Genomic DNA, 13,778 nt, shown 5'->3' on the forward strand with positions numbered 1-13,778 from the left:
GTCCGGGTTGAGGCCCAGGCATCCAAATTCTTTCAGATGCCTCCAGGTGATTTCCAGTGTGCAACCAGGGCCAAGGCCCCTGGTGTAGCTGCATGTTCACGGTCTGCCTCCTTGTGAGCACTGGAAGCCAGCGTTTCCGATTTCCCTCCTCTCACTGACAGGCTCCTGGTCAGTGGCCCGCTTCTCTCTCCCCACAGAGCCAGCCCTCCTCCCTGGCCATGCTGGACCTTCTGCATGTGGCTCGGGACATTGCCTGTGGCTGTCAGTATTTGGAGGAAAACCACTTCATCCACCGGTGAGTCAAAGTGACCGTGCTCTTCCTGTCATCCTGTCGCTGTCTGTGTGCTTTCCTGCAGATCTCAAGGGCTCGCATCACTAGGTCTCCCTCCAGGGATGTTTGGATGTAGGATGATTCGGCTTTGGTTTGTTGTTTTTTGTGAGAGACGGGATCTCACTTTGTTGCCCAGGTTGGTCTTGAATTTCTGGGCTCAAGTAATCCTCCCACCTCGGCCTCCTGAAGTGCTAGGATTTCAGGCATGAGCGATGGCTCCTGGCCCCTTTGGCTTTGTCTTTGAGATGGTAACTTATTCTATCAGGGTTTCACTTGCCCCTTACATAAAACAGGTGTCATAAAATATCCTTGCCAGGGCTGGAGACCTATAAGTTAATAAGTTAATTCTTAACCTCCTGTGAGGCCCCCTGCCTGTATCTTGAATGTTCAAGTCCTATATCACTTTAAGGCTTCCCCCCCCGTAGAAAACTGGGCTCCATATGGGGAAGTTAAGGAATTGCATTTTTGACAATGGGTGGCTTACAGGCAAGGATGCTGTTGTATTCATCTTTGTATACCTGGCATATAATGGGGACACAATGTTTGTTGGATATATTATTTTTTTCTAAAATACTCTGAAATGAAGCATAATGATGATTTTCATTACTTCTATACTTCATTTCTTCTATTATAATCATTCTTGTGTTTAAAAGCTGTATGGACTGGGACATCATGCTATGAACATCATATATCATGTATGTCTTTCCTTGTGAAAGCTGATGACTTTCTCAGCTGACAGCTTGAAATCAGAAAACTAAAACAGATCATCAGGCTCTTTGCAGAGCTCTTACTTAATGATTTGCCTCTAATGTAGTAAATAATAACTTGGTGAACTCACAATAATTTATTAACACATGTCTTCAAAGAGTTTAAGGCATGTTCATAATCATTAAAATATGTAAGTACAAAATAGGAAATGAGAGATGCTGTAAGAGCTTAGAAATAGAAAATTATCATGCCTGTAATTTTATCATGCACTTTGGGAGGCTGAGGAGGGAGGATCATATGAGGTTGGGAGTTCGAGACCAGCCTGACCAACATGGAGAAACCCCATCTCTATTAAAAATACAAAATTAGCCGGGCGTGGTGAGGGGGTGCCTGTAATCCCAGCTACCTGGAAGGCTGAGGCAGGAGAATCACTTGAACCCAGGAGGCGGAGGTTGCGGTGAGCCGAGATCACGCCATTGCACTCCAGCCTGAGCAACAAGAGCGAAACTCCGTCTCAAAATAAAAAAAAGGAAAGGAATAGAAAAGTATGCAAATATATAACAAGCTATGCTTTCAACCTAATAAAAACGGGGAAACGAGAAGTCAGGAAGTACACCTGCCTAAGTTCCAAAGTCACTCCTAACAGGAGGCAATCAGCTCTCAGAAGAGCTTATCCTCTTACTGTCACTTCATCCTTTTGGCCTTCAGTTCTCCCTCTAGCTTCTAACCCTTTCCAACTTGCAGGTCATGCTGCTTCATAGAAATAATGAAAGCAAAAAAGGAGCTGGGAGCAGCTCCACCATCTGCTGCTTCTAAGACTGTATCAGTTCTGTTCTTTTTTTAAGGTCATTTTTCAGCCCTTTCCCCCGCTCCCCAGTCCTGTTCTTGTCCTTTGCGTTGTACCCAGAACTTTCCATAAATCTCAACTCTGGGCTTTGCCATTCCATTACTCAGTCGAGACAAAGCTGTGCACTTTTTGAAGTCGTCCTTTATTAGAGTCATCTTTCCATCTTTTGTCCATGTGCTTTAAGTGTGGACTCCTCTGAGAGCAACCTGTGTCACCTTGGTGACCAGATGTCTTCCTTCACTTAGCATTGGGATCCTTTCTCCTTTTTTTTGGATCTCTGCCCACGTTGGTCACCATAGCGTACAGATTCTCTGGCTGAGGGATCATTTCCATTTGTCCTCTGACCTTTTGACATCTGCTTTCCTATAGCCACAAGACATTTCGATGATACCCAATGCTCTGTTGTTATGATGTTAACAGGATTACATTCCCTCAAGACTCCTGTCACTTCCATATCTAGAAATAGTTACTGAAGGTTGGAATTAGATCCCAAAGCAATCGTTTATTGCTCTTTTCTCCTTTTTAAGAAATTAAATTATCAAACACCAGATCAATAAGGTATCAGATGATCTGTTTTAAGCAAAAGAAAACTTCTGGCAGAAATTGTCCATCTCAATCAAAGCTTTTCTTCTGGGGTAATTTGGTCATTTGTATGGAAAAAAACGTCTTTTACATGTTCTAACTAGCTAAGAGGTCTATGGTACATACCCACAACAAAGTTGCCTCAAATTCTCTCTCCCTCCACCCTTTATCTGCTCTTAAGATTCATGGACTTCCACACATGTATACTTCTACGCTTTTGGAATTCAGAGTGGAACTTCCTTACCAGATCCACATGCTTCCATTTTTTAAAAAAATTAGATCTTTTTCCTTTGGACATGGTTCATTGCCATTTCATGAATGATGTGTCATTCTCCCAACTCTTGGTATGTTCTGTATATTGCATTTACCTTCTTGCCATTAAATTCACGATCACTTTTTAAAGCAACCATTCCATACGCATCAGTGTAAAGACTTTTCTGGAGCCATAAATATTATTCCTGGTCTACTTTGCTATATTTCTCTTGAGAATTAATGGCTATACAGCCAACTATTTTTCTTCCTTTTTGATGTCATATGTGTTATGCGTGTATGGTTTTATGGGGGCATTTTATACACCACCTCAAAATTCAACTTAAACCTTCTGGATCAGGTCAGCAGCATTAACAACATGAATCTCCTACCTGAACCCATTATTCTTGTACCCTCAGCCATGATCCCCAATCAAGATCCTATTTTTTAAATACTATCCTAGCAGCCAGTTGATTCTCTAAGTCCTTTCTCAGCCTAGGATCAGAACCATCATGAAACCAGTTGAACATGAAAACAGCAGCTGTGCTCCCTAAGTACATCTTGTTTTTTTCTGCACAGGAACCTTAATATTATTAGAGACCCATCCTAGACTTCTTCTGGCTGTATCCCTCATTCCTACATGCATGACCAGAATGGTAAGCAGTCAGACAGTAGAAGCTGATGAGTCTTGGACAGTGGTTGACCATGCCTCAGGCGCAGGCCACAGGAAAGCAGGTCATCTAGAGTCAACAGCAGAGATGACAACTTTTTATCACCTGAAAGAAGCGATTCTTCAGTCATGTAGCTTAGCAAAGGCTTTAGATAAAATCATGGACAAAAGAACCATAATGGCTTATTTAAAATAATAATAATAACTTTGGGAGGCCGAGGCAAGTGGATCGCCTAAGGTTGGGAGTTCAAGATCAGCCTGGCCAACTTGATGAAACCCTGTCTCTACTAAAAATACAAAAAACTAGCCAGGTGTGGTGCTGCATGCCTGTAATTCCAGCTACTTGGGAGGCTGAAGTAGAATTGCTTGAACCCGGGAGGCAGAGGTTGCAGTGAGCCAAAATCGCGCCACTGCACTCCAGCCTGGGCGACAGGGCAAGACTCCGTCTCAAAACAAAACAAGAAACTAGAAATATTTGTAAATATCTTAATCTACTTGAATTTGATTTCAGGGAAGTCATGCTGTTCTAAAACACTTTTCCAAACAACTGGCAGAAACCAACCAGTGGTTTGTTCCAAATCTGCCTAAGGCCAAATAACATTCCTTATGACCCTATGTTATCTACTTTTAGCTTACTTTTTAAAAAGTAAAATGAGGACAGTAATAGCACCTTGTGTCTTATAGGGTTGTTGTGAGAATTATATATGAAGCACTTACAACAACACTTAGCACATAGTAAAAGGCCAATAAATCCTAGTTCTTAGTGTATTGCATTTCATTATGATTGCCCCATTAAACATTTTTAATCATTTCCCCTAATCCTTTTCCATTTCTCTGTAGTTGTGAGGCCTAGAATTGTTAAGGCTGTTTCTCTCACACTGAAGAATACTATACTAAAGGAAATATAGGGAGGAGAAGGAACTATTTAAACTTCAGCTTGGAGATAAAATCCTAGTGACGGACATAGTATACTTATCTTCCTAGGGATAAAATTAGGACATGCATTTTCTTTCTTCCCAGAGACATTGCTGCCAGAAACTGCCTCTTGACCTGTCCAGGCCCTGGAAGAGTGGCCAAGATTGGAGACTTCGGGATGGCCCGAGACATCTACAGGTGAGTAAAGACTGCCTCATCCCTCGAGGCCTGTCTCTTCCACCTCAGCCCCTCAAGCGAATGGGGTGTGGCTGCTTGTCCCTTACATTATCTCCTGGTACCCTGTCAACTTTCCACCTAAAATTTCACTAAGTTCCTTTTCAGGACATGGGAAACTTGAATTAGTGACCATGCCTGAAGGCCTAAATCCAGGATCACACTTCCTGCAATAATTGACACCAAGTTCTTTTTTTTTTTTTTTTTTTTTTTTTTTTTTTGAGACAGAGTTTTGCTCTTGTTGCCCAGGCTGGAGTGCAATGGTGCGATCTCGGCTCACTGCAACCTCCGCCTCCCGAGTTCAAGCGATTCTCCTGCCTCAGCCTCCCGAGTAGCTGGGATTACTGCGCCACCATGCCCGGCTAATATTTTGTATTTTTAGTAGAGACGAGGTTTCTCCATGTTGGTCAGGCTGGTCTCAAACTCCCAACCTCAGTTGATCTGCCCACCACAGCTTCCCAAAGTGCTGGGATTACAGGTGTGAACCACCATGCCCAGCCGACACCAAGTTCTTAATTAGGTTGTCCATTGGTTCCAACTCTAATCCGGCCATGCTCTGAGACATGGGATAACTTGGATACCTGATGTGGAAAGACCTTCAAAGCGAACTTTATTGAACTTCCTCAACTCCTCTTCTCAGTCCTCAGGAATTCTAAGTGGCTATGGCTTCTATCACCCCAAGCACCTGCATCCCAGATCAGGCAGGATGCAGGGCCTGGCTCATTGCTCAGCTTTCGCCACCCCAGGAGATGTGGAGTACAGTGCAGAACCCATCAGTACCTAACACAGCCTTATTTTTTTTTCCCTGCCGCATTTTCAAGGCTACATTTAAAAACATTTTCTTCAATTTTAAAAGCTAATACTACTTTAATTGTACTTTTGCTCACTCTTCTCTTCCCAGCCCCTAGTTCCTTTTTTTCCCCTGATTATTTACAACACTGACTTGCTATGTGAGCTGAGCAAGTCCCTCCTTGCATGGGATGACCCCTTCCCTAACTCACAGGGGTAGAGAGAGGAGCAGTGGTTATATGGAGCTTTAACTCTTTGGAGAGTAAGTCAGACTGATCCAGACACCACCCCTGAAGGCCTCAGTCAAACGTGGTAATGGAGAGTAGGTGAGACTGATCCAGACACCACCCCTCAAGGCCTCAGTCAAACATGGTAACAGTCCCCAGAGGGGTGAGCATGCTGAGGCTATCACGTTACCACGGGGCAGCAGCACGTGGAAGATGTAGTAAAGACGTTTCTGGAGCGTCTACCACTGCTATCTGTCGTACTCCTCTCCTTTGCTCCACATCATCTTCTAACGCTACCCACAAGCTCAGTGTTCCTTCCTCTCCTTCCTCAGAATACCCTGAGACTGCCTCTCATTTCAAATACAAATGCTGCAGCATGCCTCCTCAAGCCCTCTGTTACCTGACTTTTCCTTCCCAGGCTCAGCTCTGACAGCTCCCAGCTCCAGGCTTCAACCACCCAAAGTTATCTACAGTCCTTCGTTCCCCACCTACTCTATACTTTGTGCAATGGCACGGGTCAGGAATGGTCTTCTGGGAGAGCGTCTTTCCTACTCAGCTCCATGAGTGCCCTTCTGTGAAGCTTTCCCTGTCCCTGACCCCTGCCTCAAGTAGAATGAATCCATTCTTCATTTGTGTCACTGAGCCTTGCACATACATTACTGTATGTGGTGTTCTATAATGCAAGGCATATATATCCATTTCTTCCACCAAACAATATCCTTGGGAGAGAGAGACTGGCCTATTTATGTCCTCAGCACATGGCAGAGTACTTGATACACACTAAATATTCAGTACATATTTATTGAGGTAATTAATTAATGTCAACAGCTGGCAGGAAGCTGCCTCCTGTAACACATTCAGAGAGGAGAATACCAGGCTAGACATGCAATTGGCCTAACAGGCAGATGAGTTAATTTATTGGTTTTTATCAGTGAGTTGCACTAATGACATTACTGATGAAAACTAGTAAATTAACTCGTCTACCTTGCAAACCAACTCTACGCCTAGCCCTGTGTTCTTTTGTCTGGGTGTGTCATGGCAGGCAGGGTCCACACAGCTGTCTAGATTACTGGTTGATTGCCTACACTGAACTAAATGCTGTGAGTGTCAGAGGATCCAAAATGATTAAGACACAAGCCCTGCTCTCAGTTCTCCCATTTTGGATCTTGCATTACTGCAGATCATCAGAAACACACTATACTTATAAGGTTGCAGTAATGTTATTCATTGTGAGCTATAACAAACAAAACCCAACAGGAAAGCTAAACATCTGCTAGCAGGTATCTTAGTCATTGCATAGATCATTCCTCTCATGCCTCTCATGGGTTATTTTGTCTTCTATTAAATGACACCAACGTTCTTAACTAAAAGATCTGTGTGCCCCTGCTCTCCTCCTGAACCACCAAGGACCGTTGGTTAATTTTAGACCTTTAATGGGTAGACTATATTGTTCCCACTTTCTCAACTTTCCCGACAGAGCGGATGCTTAGTGCCATCTCCAGATCCTAGTTTGGTTTTCCTCTCCTTCCCCACAGGGCGAGCTACTACAGAAAGGGAGGCTGTGCGATGCTGCCAGTTAAGTGGATGCCCCCAGAGGCCTTCATGGAAGGAATATTCACCTCTAAAACAGACACATGGTAAGTCTGCTATCATCCTCCAGGTATCCCTGCAGCCGTAAGGTGGTGCTCCTGGGCCAAATGATTCCATACTCTAAGCCGGGAGCCCCTGTGTTAGCAGGGAGGGAAAAGAGAAGAATCAATACACCCAACAACAGTGGTTCTCAAATGTGAGCATATATCAGAATTCATAAAGACTTGTTAAAATTCAGATTATTGGACCCTACCCTGGGAATTTATGATTCAGAAGGTCTGGGATCTAGCTGAGAATGTGCATTTCTAACAAGTCCCAGAGTGATGCTGCCATTGCTGGCTGAAGGACCACACATTAACAGTCACATGTAATTTTAAATGGCAGATTGAACGCATGCCCTTCACGAAGTACACACACACACACACACACACACACACACACACACACGCCGCAATAAAGGGAGTCTTTTATTTGCATTAAACCCTACAAGGACACAACAATGACAAAATTTTGGAAACTGGGAAGTCATGAACACGTGGTACCTTACTAAGAAGACTAGAAAGTGGATCTCTAAACCAACAGTCCAGATCCAGAAGCAGGGCTGGTTCCCTCGGCCTAAGAGCCCCAGAAAGGCCCAGAAATTGACAGTAGGGGTGTAGGCCAGGCACAGTTGCTCACGCCTGTAATCCCAATACTTTGGTAGGCTGAAGCTGGAGGACTGCTTGAGCCCAGGAGTTCAAGACCAGCCTGGGTAGCATAGCAAAGGCCCCATCTCTACCAAAAATTTAAAAATTAGCCAGGTGTCATGGTACACACATGTGGTCCTAGCTACTCTGGAAGCTTGGATGGGAGGATCACTTGAGCCCAGGAAGTCAAGGCTGCAGTGAGCTATGATCATGCCACTGCACTCCAACCTGGGCAAGCAAGAGAGGGAGAAAGAGAGAGAGAGAGAGAGAAAGCGGGGGAGGGAAGAGGGGGTAGGAGGGAGGGGGAGAGAGAAGAGAGGGAGGGAGGAATAAAAGAAGGGGAGGTATAGCAAACAGGAAAATTCATGAAAGGTCTGTTTAAGGAATAACTAAATCCTGTGGCTGAGCTCCTCTCCCCTGAAGCTTGCTGGCTGTCCCTCATCTACCATCAGCACAAGACTGGGGCTCTCTCCGAGACTGAACTGAATTCTCTCTGGTCCTGGCCCCCACTGGCCCCTCAGCACCAAGAACACTGGCAACTGGGCAGGAGATCAGATCATTTCTCTTTGGAGGACCGATGAAGAGAAAATTACAGATACAGCACTGCCAAGTGGGGCACAGGTGCAGTGGGCTGAATAATGGCCGCCTGAAGGTATGACGTCCTAATCCCAGAGGCCCAGAATGTTGCCTTATAAGAAAAATGGGTCTTTGCAGATGTGATGGAGTTGAGGATCCTAGAGTGGGGCAGCTGTCCTGGATTATCTAGGTGGGCCCTAAATGCCATCGCAAGTATCCATATAAGGGAGAAGGACCAGGAGATGTCATACACACAAAAGAAGAGGCAGTGTGAGCACAGAGGCCAAGACTGGAGATGCGGTCCCAACTCAAGGAGGTCCCGCAGCCACCAGAAGCCAGAAGAAGCAGGGAACAGAGTCTCCCCTAGAGCCTCCGGAGGGGACACAGCCCTGCTGACACCTTGATTTCAGTCCTGTGATACCAGTTTCAGAGGTCCGGCCTTCAGAACTCTCAGAGAATGAACTTACGTTGTTTTAAGCCACCAAGCATGTAGTTTTTTGTTTGTTTGTTTTGTTTTTTTTACAGCAGTCACAGAAAATTGCACCCAGTGAAACAAGCAAGCAAGCTGCCCACCAGCCAATGTCTTACACAGAACTTTCCAATGGCTTCTTAATGTCCCGGTCTTAAAATATGAACAGACAACCAAGAATCAACAAACACTTGAGAAAATATTCTAATCTGAAGAAAACAAACATATAAAAAGGAACTTGAAAGAAGAAACATGTAGAAAGTTTAGGAAAACTTTTTTTAAAAACTATAATATCCTCCAAAAGATCAGAAAAACTATTGCAACCATAAATGGACGACAAAAGGTTATTTTAAACAATACTTTTAGGAGGATGAGGAAATCCAAGTGTGATAAGAGGCAGCCTCGAGGAGATGGGCAGGGCTGCCCTGAAGCCCGTGTGGGCTGCGTGTTCTCACTTTCTTCCAAAGAGTATAGGGCTGGGGCAGATGGGAAAAAGAAACTTCACAGTGGAGAGACCTGACAAATACAACCTCAGCCAGGTGCTCAAAGTCCACCTCAACTGTGATAAGTCTAGGGGCCAAGCACAATGGCTTCTGCCTGTAATCTCAGCTCTTTGGGAAGCCAAGGCAGGTGGATCACTTGAGGTCAGGAGTTCGAGACCAGCCTGGCCAACATGGTGAAACCCATCTCTACTAAAAATACAAAAATTAGCTGGGCATGGTGGTGGGCCCCTGTAATCCCAGCTACTCAGGAGGCTGAGGCAGGAGAAATGCTTGAACCTGGGAGGTGGAGGTTGTAGTGAACTGAGATTGTGCAACTGCACTGCAGCCTGGGCGACAAAAGCAAAACTCCATCTCAAATAATAATAATAATAACAACAACAACAACAACAACAAAAACAGCAACAGGACTGGGTCGTGTTGCCGGTATGCACCCCTGATGTGATGAAAATGGTACTTTACCTCTGTGGTCTTCTTCCTCCCCATGTCCTATAACTACAGTCTAATCATGAGAAGAACAGACAAATCTCAATTGAGGAATATTCCACAAAATCCCTGACCAGATCCTCAAACCTGTCAAGGTCATAAAAAACAAGGAAAGTCGGAGATGTTGTTATAGTCAAGAGAAGCCTAAAGAAACAGGACAATTCAATGTAATGCGATATCCTAGTGGGAATCTGGAATAGAAAAAGGACATTCAGTGAAAACTAAGGAAAGCTGAATAAAGTATGGGCTTCAGTCAATAATGCCTTAATTGTGGTTCATTAATTGTAACAACTGTATCATACTAATGTGATGCTAAAAGTAGCAGGAATCGAGTATGAGGTACAGGAGAACTCTGTATTCACAGTTTCTTCCAAGTTTGAACTGTTCTAAAAAACAAATCTTATTTAAAAATTTGATGACAGAAATGTAAAAGTAATGAAAAGGATGGAGTGTGAAGCTAAATAAACCTTCCAGAAAATAAACCTAAAAAGAAATGGGAAATATAGGAAAATATAAGAATTTTTATTTAAAAAATTAAGGGGTATAAACCAAAAGGTCCAATTAGCTGACAAAATAGGAGTCCCAGAGAGAAGGAACAGAGGAAATGAAGAGAATAAAGACAGCAGAGAAATCATTCAAGATTTCCTAGCACAGGACATAAATTTCCAGAATGAAAGAATTCACCAAGTGCCAATCACCGTGGATAAAAAGGGCACATCCTTGGCTGGGCGCAGTGGCTCATGCCTGAAATTCAGCACTTTGGGAGGCCAAGGTGGTTGGATCATGAGGTCAGGAGTTCGAGACTAGCCTGGCCAAGATGGTGAAACCCATCTCTACTAAAAATACAAAAATTAGCTGGGCGTGGTGGTGGGTGCCTATAATCCCAGCTACTTGGGAGGCTGAGGCAGGAGAATTGCTTGAACCTGGGAGGCGGAGGTTGCAGTAAGCCGAGATCACTCTAGCCTGGGCAACAGAGCAAGACTCTGTCTCTCAAAAAAAAAAAAAAAAAAAAAAAAAAAAAAAAAAAAAGGCACATCATCAGGCCAATGGTGATAAAGATCCTGCAAACTTCCATGAAGAAAAATTTAAAAATTAATAGTAAAAAATACTAGTGATAAAACATAAGGAATCCAAATGGCATCAAATCACTTAACAGCACCACAGGAAACGTAAGAAGACGATGCATGAATGAACAACCTCCACATTTTGAAAGCCCGGCGCTGAGATCATGTCATAACCCGATATGTCCACGAATGGCCAGAGCTGCCTTTCTGACCAGCGTCACATAATGAGAGCAAGAGCCTTTGTTGTTTTTACACCAGTGAGATTTGGTTTTAACGTAACCCAGTGGATCTCTAAGTGTGGTCCATCAGCACCACCTGGGAACTGCGAATCCTCAGCCCCCACCTCAGGCCTAATACAACAGAAACTCTAGGGGTGGGACTCCGCAATCTGTGTGTTAACAGATGATTCTGATATGATATGCAGTGAAGTTAGAGCACCAGCAACCCAGGGGATCCAGAGACAGAGAATAACTTAAGCAATTAAGTAATTGTCCTGAACACATGCACATCCCGTGACCCAACACTCCTATTTTTAAGTATTAGAGAGAAGATGACACAAATAGACTTGGGCGCTGGATGTTCACTTGCAACATTGTTTACCATCGAGAAAAAGCAAAACAAAAATAAAAACAAAACCCAACCCAACTACCCCTCAACTAGGAGATGGAAAAATTCACTGTGGTTTACTTATATCATGGAAAACTATTCAGCAGTATAAAAGAACACACTAAACCTACATGTATCAACATAGATAAATCTCAAAAACAGTGTTCAGTGGGGAAAAAGCAAATTACAAAAAGGAGTAGGATATCATTTATGTATAACTTTACAATGTAAAAAATGTCTATAATACAGAGTATTGTTTGTGCTTTCAGGCATTGTTTAAAACTGTGAAACATACAAGGGTAGGATACAGTCTAACTGCAGCGGAGCGCGGAGAGGGAGGTGGGGTCTTCCTGTCTCTTAAGTCTTCATAAAGAAAGGGAGAGCTGACACAAATAAGGCAAAAGATTAACATCTAGATACATAGATACTCTGGTTCTTTTTAAAGTTTTGACTGTTTCACAATTGGAATGCTTAAACAAATTACATAGCTGCAGGGATTGGGAAGTGCTCTAAGACAATCAGGCAGAAGAAGGAGGAGCTGGGGGATTTTTGGCAAAGGTGGGCGGGGGGAAGCTCCTCACAGGAGGTAACTTCAATACCTGAAAGACAGAAAGGGCAGGCCTTGGAAAGAACTGGGAAAAGACTTTCCAGAAAAAAGCCAGTGTGAACAGCCAGAGGCAGGAATGAGCCTAGCTTGTTTGCTGAGAAATTAAATCAAGTCCTGATGGTCGGAGCTAAGGGAGCCCAGGGCCAGTAGGGGTGGAAGGGATAGGTCACAACACAGACAGCCTTGGAGCTCAGATGAGGGGATGTGGATTTTATTCTAAACACCATGGGATGCCAGTTGAAGGGTTGTAAGCAGGAGTGTGATATGATCTTTGCTTTTTTTAAAAAAAAAAATCCCTCTGCCATTGAATTTACGCTAGAGGCAGGTAAGTGAAGAAGGAAACTAGTTAAGAAAATCCTGCACATTGCTAGCTGAGAGAAAGAGGAGAGTGGTGTGGCTTGGTGGTGGCAGTGGAGGTAGTGCAAAGTAGTCAGATTGAAGACTTTTTTTTTTTCTTGAGACAGAGTCTCGTTCTGCTGCCCAAGCTGGAGTACAGTGGCACCATCTCAGCTCACTGCAACCTCCGCCTCCTGGGTTGAAACAATCCTCTCACCTCAGCCTCCCAAGTAGCTGGGATTACAGGCTTGTGCTACCACACCCAGCTAATTTTTGTATTTTTAGTAGAGACGGAGTTTCACTATGTTGGCCAGGCTGGTCTCTAACTCCTGACCTCAAGTGATCCGCCCACCTCGGCCTCCCAAAGTGCTGAGATTACAGGCGTGAGCCACAGCGCCCAGCCTCAAGATCTATCTTGAATGTAGAGTTAACAGGACTGCTGACTGTTGGATGGGAAATGGAGGGGTGTGGGATAACGGAGTCAAGGATGACTCCTGGGTTTTGGGCTTGAACAAATGCATAACCAGAGGTGCTGCTGAGTTGGGAAAGAATGGAGGAGGAGATGGTGTGGGTTCAGAAGGAGTTCCGTTTGGGCATGTTGAATTTGAGTTGCCTATTAACATAGGCCAGTGAAGCTAATGAGTGGGCATCTGATAGATGAAACTGAAGCTCAAAGAGCTGTGTGAGATCTTGGAATCTGCTGGATGGACATTTAAAGATATTAATTTTTGGCTCCCATTTTTCCTAAGAGCATACCCTGTATCACACCTGGAGACCATCTTCCACAATGGCCTTTTTTCTTTAATCATAACCTCCTTTCAGGTTATGATTAAGGAGAAAAAATGTGGCTTTTAAAGGCTGACACAGAGCAGCTTGTTATTTTAAAATCTTTTATCAGATTGTTATCTTCATTGATTCAAATGTTTAACAGTTTAATCAGCAATAATGTATGCTATTTCTATCATTTCAGGCAGAGCAAGTTTAATACAAAAAGAAAGTGAAGTTTTAAGTATATATATATATATGTATATATTTCTCTTTATTTGATTTTAAATGCTCTGGTGCAAAGCTTTGGACTTTGTCGCTCCTATTTAGGGCAGGCTTATAGGTGATGAAAGAACCATCTGGCATACAAAATATAGATTTGCCCTATCTGTAGGGTTTCTAGATAAAATACAAAATGGCCAGTGAAACTGAATTTCAGATGCACATCAAATAGTTTTTTAGTAGAAATATTGGAGCATACATATACTAAAAAAACTATTTGTTGCTTATCTGGAACTCAAATTTAACTAGGTATCTGGTA

At 43.5% G+C, this 13,778-nt stretch overlaps 1 protein-coding gene across 1 annotated transcript in view; it reads left to right on the forward strand.

The window, feature by feature from the left end:
* The window catches only part of ALK (ALK receptor tyrosine kinase), a 754,225-nt gene that overhangs the window by 724,596 nt on the left and 15,851 nt on the right, over positions 1 to 13,778 (forward strand). The window contains exons 24-26 of the mRNA XM_015112031.3: positions 198 to 295; positions 4,408 to 4,500; positions 7,088 to 7,189. Of these exons, the coding sequence (XP_014967517.3) occupies positions 198 to 295; positions 4,408 to 4,500; positions 7,088 to 7,189 (293 nt within the window). The remainder of the gene's footprint in view (positions 1 to 197; positions 296 to 4,407; positions 4,501 to 7,087; positions 7,190 to 13,778) is intronic.

Source organism: Macaca mulatta, chromosome 13 (assembly GCF_049350105.2).
Source record: "Macaca mulatta isolate MMU2019108-1 chromosome 13, T2T-MMU8v2.0, whole genome shotgun sequence".
Taxonomy (NCBI): Eukaryota; Metazoa; Chordata; class Mammalia; order Primates; family Cercopithecidae; genus Macaca; species Macaca mulatta.